The sequence below is a fragment of the Pelobates fuscus genome, chromosome 2 (genome assembly GCF_036172605.1).
Source record: "Pelobates fuscus isolate aPelFus1 chromosome 2, aPelFus1.pri, whole genome shotgun sequence".
Taxonomy (NCBI): domain Eukaryota; kingdom Metazoa; phylum Chordata; class Amphibia; order Anura; family Pelobatidae; genus Pelobates; species Pelobates fuscus.
Genome location: NC_086318.1, coordinates 81,393,169 through 81,407,850, shown reverse-complemented (window position 1 = coordinate 81,407,850; position 14,682 = coordinate 81,393,169). Strand labels below are relative to the sequence as shown.

General features: G+C 42.2%; 1 protein-coding gene across 11 annotated transcripts in view; it reads right to left on the bottom strand.

The window, feature by feature from the left end:
• Positions 1-14,682, bottom strand: part of PIK3CB (phosphatidylinositol-4,5-bisphosphate 3-kinase catalytic subunit beta) — a 191,440-nt gene that overhangs the window by 32,255 nt on the left and 144,503 nt on the right. For all 11 annotated transcript variants that reach the window (XM_063442326.1, XM_063442325.1, XM_063442329.1 and 8 more), the window contains 5 exons: positions 5,578-5,801; positions 3,259-3,441; positions 2,991-3,158; positions 2,523-2,606; positions 276-518 (listed from right to left, as the gene is read on the bottom strand). In XM_063442326.1, coding sequence (XP_063298396.1) covers positions 276-518; positions 2,523-2,606; positions 2,991-3,158; positions 3,259-3,441; positions 5,578-5,801 — 902 coding nt within the window. The remainder of the gene's footprint in view (positions 1-275; positions 519-2,522; positions 2,607-2,990; positions 3,159-3,258; positions 3,442-5,577; positions 5,802-14,682) is intronic.

Sequence of the window (14,682 nt, the reverse complement as noted above, 5' to 3'; positions counted from 1 at the left end):
ACGCTAAAACGTTTTATTTTTATTTTTAAATCACAGAACAAAAAGGACTATACATAAATAAAAAACACTTCAATATTTTAGGCTAAAGGACAACATCTTCCAATCAAGCCTCTTTTTATCAGCCAGTCTTAGGTCAGCCATAAATAATGAAGTCTTGACATACACAAATATCTTGATTTTCAACAGCAAGAAAAATATGGCATACAAAAGGAGCATGAAGAAAAAAGGGCATGGTTGGGTTGAAAAGTACATAGACACAAGCTACAGGTAAGTACCATTTTTCCAGCCTTCTTTATTGTCTGGTATTTGGGGTTCCCTGTCTTGTTACTCTTCTTTTTCTGGGTCTTGTCCACAGTGTAGATGGCCAGGCAGAGACGAGCCATCCGTGGGAGGTCACAGACGTTGATATCAAATTCTACTGTGGCATTCCACAGAAAATCACTTTTCCCGGACAACTCTGTACTCATGGTTTTACAAAGCGGCTCTGTGCCATGAAAGAGACCTGCCCGCACCACAACCTGCGTAGCAAAATAGAGTAGACCTTGTCAATGGGCCTGTGCTGAGCTATACTGGTAGTGTATATTATATTTTTATCATTTTAAATTCTCCCAGACTGGCAACGCTCTATAACGCATAATTAAAGCAGCAAGACAAATGGGAATGGCAAGGCAGAAAACAGGTACTTTGTGCTTACACGCAAGAGCGGAATCCTGTTTAAGATCTACAGACATATATAAGTGATTGAACTAGAAATCGATAAAGTGAACTGAATTGAGACAGACCTTAAAGGCACCCTCTAGGCACATACCTTGTTCCTGCTGGTTGATATAGTGCCTGAAGGTCCTGGGTATCCTACTTAATGAGGTGAACCCATTTAGAAATGGTTTAAACCCAAAGTGTTCCAAGTGTTTATCCACCAGGTTCTCCACCTCTGGCCCCTCAGACTAGGTGACGGTGAAAGGCTTAGATCTTTATCTGATGCTCTTCTAGTGCTTCCCATTAAAACATTAATGATAAAAGGCTCTGGACATATTCATAATCCACTTGAACAGCTCTATTGCTCATACTCCGAGCGCAGCCCAAGTCTATTTTAGATCTGTTCCTGAACCAATCCCAAAAGCTTGCTGGTTCCAGTGCTATTTTTTTCTGGCCACACTTTTACTCCACACATCCAGTGTGTCTCCAAATCCGTTGACTTTCACCTTAAACATATTTCTCAGTCCTCATCCCTCTCCCTCAAGCCCACATTGTCTCACTACAATTTAAAATACCTGCTTCCCCCAAGATTACATTCCTTGTCCGACACTCTTTATAATACACCCCACACTGGCTTCCTATGCACTCTAGGATCAAATAGGGACAGTAACCAACAAATTCTCAACAATTCTACACCAACATATACTTCTTTTCTAACTCACAAGTAGACCCTTCTCCATCACGTGGCTCTGCCAATGACCTTTGCCTGTCCTCTATTTGCAACCACAGCAAAGCGTCCCTTACAGGCTTTTTCTAAAGCATCACCATTCCTATAGAATGTCCTACCTTGCCCTGCTCGACTTTCCCCTAGTTTGCAGTTTCTTTGAGCTGTCTTTAATAATTTATCTCTTTAAGAAAACTCATTGAAATCTTTGTTATTCTTCTCTCTATAACATCTCTTGTCTCCTTGTAAACAGTCACAGCAACTCTCAGCTTTGAATTCTATATTTTTTGCACATATACCATGTATTTTTTTCTGTTCTTATACATATATATTATTTTGTTCCTTTGACATGCCCTCTAATACTTTGTTATCGAAAGTGCTTACAGGTAAAGTTAATTCTCTGAACTTTCATTTTAAGCAATCACTTAATGAAAGTACAGTCTCCGTGAGCTCAAGGTGACTTTGTCACAACATAAGAGTCACCAAGTGCCGTTCTGCCCCATTAGTCCTAAGTGTCTATTTAAGTGAACTTAATGCTACCTTCCCATGATCACGCACCAACACTCACACTGCAAGAGCAATAAGCCCCTCTCCTTCCCACAAACATACTAACTTTTTCCATGTCTGCACATAAAGGTACATGGTCACATTTAAATTTAAATGTTTTATTTCCATGTAAATCCCAGGTGTCCTGAAACCTGGTCATAACTTCACTTGCAGCTAGAATACATGCATGAATGCGTTCATTTATGTATGCCACATATATACAGCAATAGTACTGGACTTGAATGTGTATGGTGAAAACCCCTTTATTAGCATGCTTACTGACACAGGATTTGGGGTCAGTCTTGCGCCTGTATGCCATCCCCAGTCTTTACTGCCAGTCAATCGTGAAACCTAGCTTCCCCAAGTCTAGCACTTAACGTAGGAGCTTGCCATTCTTCTGATCTATTTGATTTTGTCCTCTTAATAATACTCTGACATCAATAAAGAGTTGCATATTACTGAAACAACGTTAACTGGCAGGATGGGATTTTGGACAGGCATGTGATGACACTGGATATCCCAGTATAAAAACATTTCAAACATAACCCATTATTACCGCGTCTTCTGTGCTCAGTTTGCTTCCCTTGATCAGTGTGAGTCTATAAGGTTCTTGCAAGGACCACACACTCTGTGACATTACCTGCAAAAATAAAATAAAAGACACAGTATTATCCACTCTACAACATATATAACACCTTAGGGCAAACCCTCATCACTAGAGATTTGAAGTGTTCATATTTTTTTATATATTATTTTTTGCTAGGCTACAGGAATGAAGTGCAATTAAATGTTAAGGAAGGAATGGTTATGAGAACTTGACAAAACTAAGAAAATGCAAATAAAGATACTGTATTAAAACGCTACATTCGTTTAAATCTATAAAAAAGTATTTAGAGATCGATACATTTTCAAGTTCAACTAGGCATCTAATAAATATGGTAATATATCGGTTTCTTGAAATTTAAAAGTGTACTATACAATAAGGGTTTGCAATTGATATCCATTGCTTGTTTGAGTTACTCACAGAGGCACCCCGTGTTTTTGGTGGTAGAGGCAAGGGAGGACCTGTCGTCTTCCTTTTAAAAGCCAGCTCAATTGCACTTATCTCCTGGTCAAACATCTTCTTTATATTACAGCATTCGACTAGGATGAGTCGAGGGAGTCTCTTGTTCATTACGCACGTTTTGATATACTGAAATTGAGAAGGATGCACAGTTAAGTTATCATTTGGTAAGTGCATTTGAGTGCCTTTTACAGTAACAGATACATTTACAGATTTCCTTGATTCTCACCTGGAACTGAATTAAAGGATGATCACCAAACACATATTCCTGCCTCCCGCTGACCTGCAAAACATAGTCTTCTGGGTCCACCTCCTCCTCTTCACGGCCATGGATAGTCAGGCGTTTGCGAATAGCAAGTTCATTTACCTTGGTAGGGGTCATGTTGGGCGACACTTGAAAACTGAATACATCCTGCAAGCGAAGCAAAGATATTACACACATGCTGAGAAAGTGAGGTGAATACAATCCCAAAAAAATTATTAAAATAGGAGATAGAAAGGAAGATATAATGGAGAAATAAACATGGAGGAATAGAAGATTATTTGTACAGAAAAATGTAGAAGGACCTAACTATAATAAGAGCATGCAAGGTAGGAAAAGGGTTCGGGCAGCAGTAAGAATTGAAAAGCAGGATATAAATTTGACTTGGCAGAAGCCAAACCATGAATCCTGATGCTCTTAAACTATAGACAGGAGCAATGGTATATTGGGCAGCCACCATGTTTACTCTGTAATGTAAGCACTCTTATTTGTAATAAAAAAGATTTTAAAAATGAAAAATAAGCACCTATAACTTAATGCTTAAACAGAACATCATTTGCTCATTAAAGCAAGTCAATTGTGATGCTCTGGAGTTACAAGTAGACTAGAGATTTATGGTTTGAGAACCAAAGAATTACTTAATGCTAAGAACATCTAGCCCAGCGATGGCGAACCTATGGCACGCATGCCACAGCTGGCACACAAGTCATAGGTACACCAAATCTCTGTATATGCGCTCAGTGGTGGAACAAAAGAGGTCACTGAGGTTGCAAATGCGACTAGGCCCACTGTGTTTCGCATATCAGAGGGGGCCCATGAGCTGGTCAGCTGGTCACCTAAGGGCCCTCCAGCAGGAGACTACTCTGCCGATATGTTTACAGTGTCCGGAAAAGGGGGGTGGGAGGAGGGTGATGGAGAGCAGATGTTCCTGCTCTTCCAGCACTGTTCCCTCACGAGGCAGTAAAGAAGGAGATTAAATCAGCCAATACAATCCAGGGATAAGACCTACACTAGCTCTCCCAAAGATAGGTAGGCTGGAAAGGCCTCAAAAACACAATAAATAAAAAACATTTATGTGCGTGAGAGAATGTGTATGTTTGAGAATGTGTGAGTGTGTCCGCATCAATGAGAGTGTGTCCATGTTCATGTTTAGTGTGTGTTAAATAATTCAAAAAAGTGTTTGCCTGTGTGTCAGTGAGTGTCAAATCAGTGAGAGTGTGTGCTTGTCAACGAGTGTCAAGTCAGTGAATGTGTGTATTTCACTGTATGTGTATCTGAGGGTTTGTGTCTGTCTATAAGAATGGAAAGTATGTGTTGGTTAAACCGTGTGTGTGCCAATGACAGTGTGTCATGTTAATGAGTGTATGTTAATGTATGTGTAAAAGTGAGAGCGTGTTTCTGTTAAAGTGTGTGTTGGTTAAACTGTGGGTCAATGACTGTGTTTTGGGTCAGTTGGATTCTTGCACAGGGGCCCAGTGATTCCTATATATGCTCCTGTGTGCACTCCTCAGACATACTGAGCTATTTTTTTTAATGCTCACCCCAGTTCAGGGCTAGGGCTATGCTAGGAGTGCAGCGCTCAGCCCTGCACTCCATTGAGTATGTGGAAGGCAATTAGAGGGGCAGCCAGAGTTGTGGAGTCCATGTGAACAAGCTGTGTGGGAAACAAAGTGTTTATAAATTGAAAGGCTGTCACGGTCTCGAGAGCCCCAAACCCAGATACCTCCCTCCCTCCTCCCCGGGACACATCAATCCTCTCCCGCAATATACCATGATCATATTGGATCTCTGGCCAGATGAATAGGGGTGTCTCGTCATGCTATGGTGTTTGTTATCCCTGTGTAGGGGGCTTGAGTAGCTTACTGTAACCCCTGACACTGCTGTCCTTGCCCAGGGCTAGTGATGGTCCTGGGAGTGTATAATGTGTTGGAAACAAAGCTTCCAGGATGCTAAAAAAGCACAACCCCTCAGTAAAGTGGGTGTGTCAGCCGGTGGGTGCTATGTAGGGAGTCCAGGGCTTGCACAGGGAATGCTAATCATGCTCTCTATACAGAGAGCTGGTGGGGCATGTTTAGGTCTGCAGAGGGCGTTACTGATCCCAAGATGGAGAGTAGGAAGTAGTATATAGGACAGACAGGTGGAGCAGGATTGGAGGAAGACAGACTCTTCATATGATGGAGAGGGTCACATTTTCACATTTATTTGCAGAGTTGGCACTTTAAGATAAATTTGTTTCATTTTGCAGTTCGGGCACTCTGGCTCAAAAAGGTTTGCCACTGATCTAACCTGACAACTGTCAAAGTGGATTGACACCACGAGGTTTCCACTGTACAGCTTGTCCTGGATGTTCTCCTGAATACAAGGTTCCAATTCAGGTGGGAATGTGCACTTCAGCCATTCCATCCACGTCAAGCCAAGCAAAGACTGGACCTTGTCTTCACTGATCTTTCTCATTTTGCTCCGAAATTCCTTCACCTCATTATCATTCAGGGCATCAAACTCTTGGAGACCTAAAAAAATCCCAACAAACAATGACCAGTATAAATCAATACCATTAAAGATGTTCATCAAGTATTAAGTATAAGGACATGATTAGAAAAAATTGTCTCACCCATGTAAATGAAAATGTATTAACAAATATATATATATATAGCACAATAATTTTACACTCAAATAATACAAAAATAGTGATACATGATCCAAGTAAAATTCCCATTGTTTTATTACCTAAAATAAGTTTCTAGTACAGTTTCCCCTTGCAATAACACATTTATACTGTTCATTACATAAATCCACATATGTATAATAAATAAATGATGTACAGATGTAGATGATGTAACAGGTAAATATCAAAATAAAATAGCTTGATAAGGCCATAAAAAAAACAAAACAAAACAGACAAAAGTGTCCCCACACTCTCAAAAAATATAAACAAAAATCACTTTTAAATACAGTACATTGGGGCGGGGCCTGACAGCCGATCAGGACGGTCGCATGGTGTAGGAGCTCCTCAATATATTAAACTACTCAGTGCTAAAACCGACGAAAACTGCACTATATCTAGGGGAAAATCCTGCAGGCAATCTTGAGGAGTCCCCCTAGAGCATCTCCGCGACTACTTTACCCATAACAGGCGATTTTGTGCCCATGCTCGACTATCCTGCGGCCTACAATCACACAAGAGGTGAGGGAGACGGCCGATCCCCAGCCTTGAATTGAAACCGCTTGCTCAGGGTCCTGTTCCCCCCCCTTTGGACCGGTGGGGGTTATCCCGGTCCCCACTGGTGCTGGGATCACGCTGACACACAGCTTGCAGCTGAACCCGAGGGTTGACACCTATCTCCCAAGATGGCTACCAAGATGAACCCTATAGCCGGAGACACGTTCCCGCGGTCACCTTCACCGACGGACTCTCTTCTCATAAATTTCGACCGCATCTGCGCTGCCTTCTGGGCTAAACTTGCCGAAAGGGAACTTACCCCCAAGCTTATAAGCCGACCTGAGGCACATCGGGTCCACTGTGCTTTTCCGCGCCGCCTGAGTGGGCCTCCCCCACGTGCTCAAGGAAGGGTTCCACGGAGAGGACGCAGGAGACAGCCTCGTTTGAGGTCCGCACCTCGCCTCCGGCCCTACACTCGCACCTCCACAATCCGATGTCGGGCATACAAGCATGCACTTCCACAACGCATCCTGCCTTTCCTATACCCGCTTTTCCAGCTTCACAAGATCCGCCGAAAGAAAGCTACCGCTTGGTGTCCTGCAGTCGCCCAGTGGGTAATGGCACTATACTACACACAAGCTTGTACTGACTGGGGAACCCCAAAAGAGATAGCTGATGGCAGCGGAAAAAGTGACTTACCCCTAGCCCTCAACGCACAGGACTTTCGATTCCCATCTGCGGGCATAGGTTGAACACAAACATAAGGGGTCAAACCGCAAGTACTGACTGTCACTAACGGGACTTCCACACCTTGCCCACTGATGCCAGCCTAATTTTAGCACTCTCTATGCTTTTTAGGTCCTAATGGTAGCTAGATCTCTGCCTTGTATACTAGACTGATATAGAGATAAACAGCCAGCAGTTATTACCTGCTTTGATTCGACTCAGGACTAGGTTTAACTTGTTCTATGTTTAACTATTCACTGCCTCGAATGTAGATGGATATATAATTTTCTGAACCTCTTTACATAACCCTGTATCTACTCTCATTATAGGCTAGTAAAAACTACTTAGACTGCACCTGTTTTACAATTTTACCCAAGCATTATAGGCTAGTAAAAACTACTTAGACTGCACCAGTTATACAATTTTACCCAAGCAACTTATAGCATGTAATACAGTTGAATAATTGATAGCACCCAACACGCGTAGCTAGTCAAAATAATCAGCATTGTTGAACCTTTGTCGAATATGTTCATACCCTTATGCATCTACTGATGAGACAGTGCCGCGGTACCACGCGGATCTAGGTCATGTGTTTGCATGCCAGTTTTGTTAATATAAATTGCTATTTCCTTATTTAATGTACATAAACATTTAATGGCAAATATGATACATAACCAATGCAAGACTGATCAGCTAACATGATAGGAAGTGTAGCCACCCTGAATGTGTTTATTACACTGAATTATGAAGCTGTGCTCCATAGCTGAAATTAAATGCCAGTATTGCACAATCACAACAAGAGCCTAACCTAAACACGTGGTGATGCAATAGCCAGATCGGCCATGCGGGATATCTCCCTAGGAGGCATATCTCCCAGAATACATCGGCCTAACTAATGGTCCCTCCCCCCACAACGGTGGATAAATCTTAGCTCGGGCAGGCATGATACCTCAACCAAATATCTTTAACTATGCTTTCTAATCAAGCTCCAGTCCTGGGAATAATGCCCAGCGGATACTAAGCTAAAGAACCAACCTAAGTTTACCGAGTTACACTTCTATGTTATTTTTTGACAATGTTAATGTCTGCCTACTCAGTACGCCGTGATAACATTTGTTGACTTCTCACTGTCGGACATAACTTGTTGCAGCCTGTTATACTACTTAAAAAAACAAATGTGCACTTCTGTTATGTATATGCTTATCTGTTAAACTAATGCACAACAAAAATAAAGAATTAAAAAAAAAAAAATACAGTACATTGTAATATGACATCTGGGTACCTAGCAAACACCAGGGTAACTAGCTAAATTGTTACCTAAAGAACAATGTATAAAGGAAGGGCGCGCTAAAATAGCAATGAATGTCTTTTTTATTATGCAAACAGGCATAAAATAATGATATCAGAATATAAAAGATAGAATGTAAACTCCCTGGAGTGGAAGAAATGTGCAATAAACATAGTATCAGCTTCCACAATTTGTCACAACATAACATGTATCTAATAGGTGTCTAGATTTACTACTCAATTCTCTGCCATTTAGGAGTTAAATCACTTTGGTTACACAGCCCTAGCCACAACCTTCCTAAACACTTCCTGTAAAGAGTAATCTAATGTTTACACTTCCTTTGTTGTAAATTCGGTTTTATTTGGAATTTCTTGTCTCCTGCTCTGTTAATAGCTTGCTAGACCCTGCAGGTTCCTCCTGTCTGTGATTAAAGTTCACTTTACAGAGCAAGAGATACAAACTTTTGAAGTAAGTTACATCTGATTGGAAAAAAAAATAAAAAATGCATGCAGTCTGTGTTAGTCACAGCCAGGGGAGGTGTGGCTAGGGTTGGAACAACCAGAAACAAAAGTGATTTCACTCCTGAATGGCAGAAATTGAGCAGTAAAATTCCAGAGGCCTAATTTATACATTACAACTGCTTCATTAAGCCAAAGTTGTTAAGGTGGTTATAGTGTCCCTTTAAATAGCGCACCTGGTTTAGTGTTTATACATGGTTACTTGTTGCCTTCACATGCATGCTCGCCTTTAGAAAATCCTTGTCGGACAATGATGGTAACACGCTGAAGGCATTTGTTTAATGTGTACACCGTAGCTCTCTTGGTATATACAACACAATAGTGCATGCTTTTAATTCTTTGGGAGTGCCAAGACCGGTGGATACTATTTCAGTTAGTCCAAACAACCGGCTATTTGGGCAAGTTACAAAATTGTAACAAATACTTCTATTACAATATTACAAGTGGATTGTATTACTTATTATCCAGAGGAACTGTACCTGGCGGACCGGATCTGGTCTTATGCCAGTTCATGGCTCTCACCTCTGGTAAGGTTGTGACAAATTGTGGAGGCAGATACTGTGCATATTTCTTCCATCCAGGGAGCTGCTTTAAGGTATTTAGCACATCCATGATTGTTTTGTTATATGTTTACATTCTAAACATATATTCTATATTTTATATTTGTTATATTATGACTGTTTGCATAATAAAATAGACCGTCTTGTTATATAAAAAAAAATCTATGGGTCACAACCCAAAAGAACTTCACCTTAGGATTTGTAGGATTTTGATTTGAAATATCACCAAAATGTGATAATTGTGGCTGTGACTGCAGCGAGAGGTTTGGATAAAATAATGAGCAATATTAAGGGATAAAAACAAGTAGGGAGCAGAGGTTGCATATGGGGAAACAAATTTGGCAGCTAGGATAAAAACAAACAAACAACAACAAAAAAACACTGGTCCTCATCTGTAAATATATTTTATCATCTTTACTGGCTAACTTTTGACACACCGGTTGTTATGTTATATGTTCTACAACGGTCTGCCTGCTTAATTGCCATCAGTAGTTTTAGAACACGTGTACAGGGACACGCAAGCAAGTCTGCATAATTCTCCTGTACTGCATGAAAGCATGTTTGCATCTGGGAGCTTCTAAGGACATCCCTGTATGTCCCCCCCTTAGACCGCCTCACCCCCCAACTCCCCCCATTCTGACAGTTCTATGGCGCAGCTTCGCAATAATAAACCAAAGCCACAGCTGTGCATAACCAGCACCACATCTCTCCCAGGCACGAAGCAAGAACCCAGAGCTCCTTTTTTCATGGAACTTGTTTTAAGTCAATTCAAATTTCTGCCGGAGCCCTGAAGGTATAGAGAAAGAAAAAAAAATCTAGACAGAGGAAATAGGCATTTATTAAAAACAAACGATCATGTGGTGCAAAGGGAGCAAGTATTGTGACCCTGCAAATCAGGAACATCTCTGGAGTTTGCTGGCAATTGAATATGTTGTACATGTATAATCAGTATATGTACATAGCTACATAGTATATGTTAGTCCAATAGAAAATATGTACACACACAACATTTTTTTTTATTTTGAGCGCTATGTATATTCCTCCTGTTCAAGATAAACCCACATTTTTTTTTCACTCTCCATTAACCCTTGACATGAATGATGAACATGTGTAGAGTCCAATTCACAAAACTGGGTAGACCAAGTAGGGGGGTAGAAACACCTTTCTTGATTATAGAAGACATACACTATTGTTGAATTGTATTTTCATTGTCCCTGGTCAAGAAGGCCTCTCTGTGAGAACAGTGGCAATGTGTGATCTTGTATCACGTTTTGATAAGGACAAGTACAGAAGCCCATGGGTTGTTGTGTGGCAATTGTACATTATTATTATTATTGGTATTGATATAGCACCAACTTATCCAGCAAATTTACAATAAATGAGACAATTACACAAGAACAATAGGTAGATGAGGGCCCTGCTCAAACAAGTATACCGTCTAGAGGAGGTTGGGTACAAATACACAATAGGGCAGCAAGGGTGACAAACGTAGGAAACGTAGCAGAGCAGGAGGGGAGAGTGGAGTGTGGCTCTTTAGGAGAGCAAGAGACAGATATGGATAGGTATAGATACGTTACTCTTGGAGTCCATAAACATTTCTGAACAGATGTGTTTTGAGGGACTTTTAAAACTAGGGGAGAGTCTGATATTGGTAGGCTGGCTGTTCCAAAGGAGGGAAGCCGCCCGCGAGTAGTCCTGCAAGCGCGAGTTAGCAGTAAGGGTGCAAGCAGTGGACAGGAAAAGGTCACCGGCAGAGCGGAGAGACCAAGAAGGGGCATATCTATGAATAAGGGAAGAAATGTAAGCTATACATGTTATCCTTTAACCTTTCCTGGTAAGTTTTATCCTGTAATCCAGTGTTCCCCAACCCCCGGGCCGCGGACCGGTACCGGTCCGTGGATCAAACGGTACCGGGCCGCCCAGGGGTGTGGGGTGTGCGAGCCTGCCGGCTAATGCAGGGCTGGCATTGCCCAAGTGCCAGCCCTGCAATGTGCCTGCGGACCGGAGGGGAGATCAGAGATCTCCCTCCCCGGTCTGCAGGCACTGTGCTGACAGCCGGCAGGGGAGTGAGAGAGGACCCGGGAGCTCTTACCTGCAGCTCCTCCGGGTCCTCCTCTCGCGAGATTTGGAGCGTTGCCGCGGTAACCACGGCAACGCTCCAAATCTCGCGAGAGTGAACTCTAGCCCTGTAACTGGGCTAGAGTTCACCTCACCACCACCGGACCACCAGGGAATCCCCACCGGACCACCAGGGACTAAGAAATGTCCCCCCTCCTCCCAGTAAAGGTAAGAAGGGAGGGGGGACATGAATATCTTAATTTTAATTAAATAAATTTTTAAAAAGCCTCCTTACCCCCCATACACACACTGCCCCATAAACACACTACACACACTGCCCCCACACACACACTACACACATTGCCCCATAAACACACTACACACACTGCCCCACAAACACTGCCCCATACACACTACAAACACTGCCCCATGCACACACTACACACTGCCCCATACACACACTACACACATTGCCCCACAAACACTGCCCCCATGCACACACTGCCCCACAAACACTGCCCCCATGCACACACTGCCCCACAAACACTGCCCCCATGCACACACTGCCCCACAAACACTGCCCCATACACACACTACACACACTGCCCCACAAACACTGTCCCCATACACACACTGCCCCACACACACACTACACACATTGCCCCATACACACACTACAAACACTGCCCCATACACAGACTGCACACACTGCCCCACAAACACTGCCCCATAAACACACTACACACATTGCCCCATACACACACTGCCCCATACACACACTGCCCCATACACACACTGCCCCATACACACACTGCCCCATACACACACTACCCCATACACACACTACCCCATACACACACTACACACACTGCCCCATACACACACTACACACACTGCCCCACAAACACTGCCCCCATACACACACTGCCCCACAAACATTGCCCCCATACACACACTGCACACACTGCCCCACAAACATTTCCCCCATACACACACAACACACACTGCCCCACAAACACTGCCCCCCACACACACACTGCAACTCTCACACACACTGCCACCCTCACATACACACTGCACCGCTCACACACACATACACACAATTTTGAGTCTATGTCTTTATGTGACTGTGTTTGTGATTTTCTGACTATGTATGTGTCTGCGTGTTTTTTTTTAATATATGTGACTGTTTGGGTTTTTTTTGTCTTATTAAATCAAAACAAGCGGGCCACGGAAAAATTATCAAACGTTTACCGGTCCGCGGCGATAAAAAGGTTGGGGAGCACTGCTGTAATCCATGAACCAGTTTAGTAGCCCTTCTCTGAACTCTCTCCAAAGTATCAATATTCTTTTGGAGATACTGTCTCCAGTACTGCGCACAATACTCCAAGTGAGGTCTCACCAGTGTTCTGTACAATGGCATGAGCACTTCCCTCTTTCTACTGCTAAGGCCTCTCTCTATACAACCAAGCATTCTGCTAGCATTTCCTGCTGCTCTATTACATTGTCTGCCTACCTCTAAGTAATCTGAAATAATCACCCCTAAATCCCTTTCATCAGATTCTGAGGTTAGGACTCTATCAAATATTCTGTACTCTGCACTTGGGGTTTTTACGTCCAAGATGCATTATCTTGCACTTATCCACATTAAATGTCAGCTGCCACAGTTCTGACCATTTTTCTAGTTTACCTAAATCATTTGCCATTTGGCTTATCCCTCCTGGAACATCAACCCTGTCACATATCTTAGTATCATCAGCAAAAAGATACCATCAAGACCTTCTGCAATATCCCTAATACAAATATTAAAGAATGAGTCCAAGTACAGATCCCTGAGGTACCCCACTGGTGACAAGCCCATGCTTCAAATATACTCCATTGACTACAACCCTCTGTTGCCTGTCACTCAGCCACTGCCTTACCAATTCTACAATATTGGAATCCAAACATAAAGATTGCAGTTTATTGATAAGCCTTCTATGTGCGACAGTATCAAAAGCCTTACTGAAATCTAGGTAAGCAATGTCTACTGAACCACCCTGATCTATTATTTTAGTTATTATTTAGTAATTGCTAGGTGCCATGTACCCTCAAGCCTTCTGTATGAGAAGCGAATAAAAACCAATCTTTTTTTGTATACAGTATTCCTTTAACACACAACCACAATAGTTTACTCATCAAACTGGAAATTACAAACTGAACAGGGAAGTTGATATTTTAGGCTGAAATAACAGAGAAATTCTTTAGCTGGGCTATATCAGTCTAAAATGTGAAGCCCTGTGGGCAGTTCCAGACAGTGACAATACAAACTGCAGCAGAAATAGATTGCTTATAATTCAAAATATAGAAAAGTGAAGAATCCAGCAAATGTGACTAAAGCTCAGGTCACAAAGAGCCATAACAAATAGAGGACTACTGCAAAGGGGGAAAAGGAATGAAGGCTAATTCTCTAGATGTTTCATCAATAAATTTAACCAGACCTATCTGATCAACACCTTAAGGACCACACTGTGTCACATTACCCTCATTACAGCATGGTCTCTGAACACCTTAAGTCAGCATGGAATGTTCTGCTTATTTAGCTTTGGCAGATACATACTGTCCGTCCTGCAGTCGTTACTTTACTGGGTCATTATATTTCAGAATGGGATCCTTAAAGAACAGATTCTTATGACTGCTTAGACCGTTACTGATCCTTAAGGAATTGACAAATTCCTCCCAACAGTCCAGATCTGATGAGGCTTTCACAACCCGAGAGCCCAGTCCCCAAACACAGCAACATGAGCACATCATAAAATGATCCTAAGCTTCGGGTAAACTGAGGCACAAAACACGTAAGATAACTGTACTTTGCTGGTTCTTCGCTAATCCTTTAAGACCTTTTTGCATTATCTGTTAGAGAATGAATCCAAAGAATGCAGGCTAGAAAGGGGTATCAATCCAAAATTCAAAGATTTATTGTAAATTGGACACAATAACATACAATGTTTCGGCCTAGTGGCTTTAATCACAGAGTTAAAAGGCCATTAGGCCAAAGCTTTGTGTGTTATTGTGTCTCGGTTAACAACAAACCTTAGAATG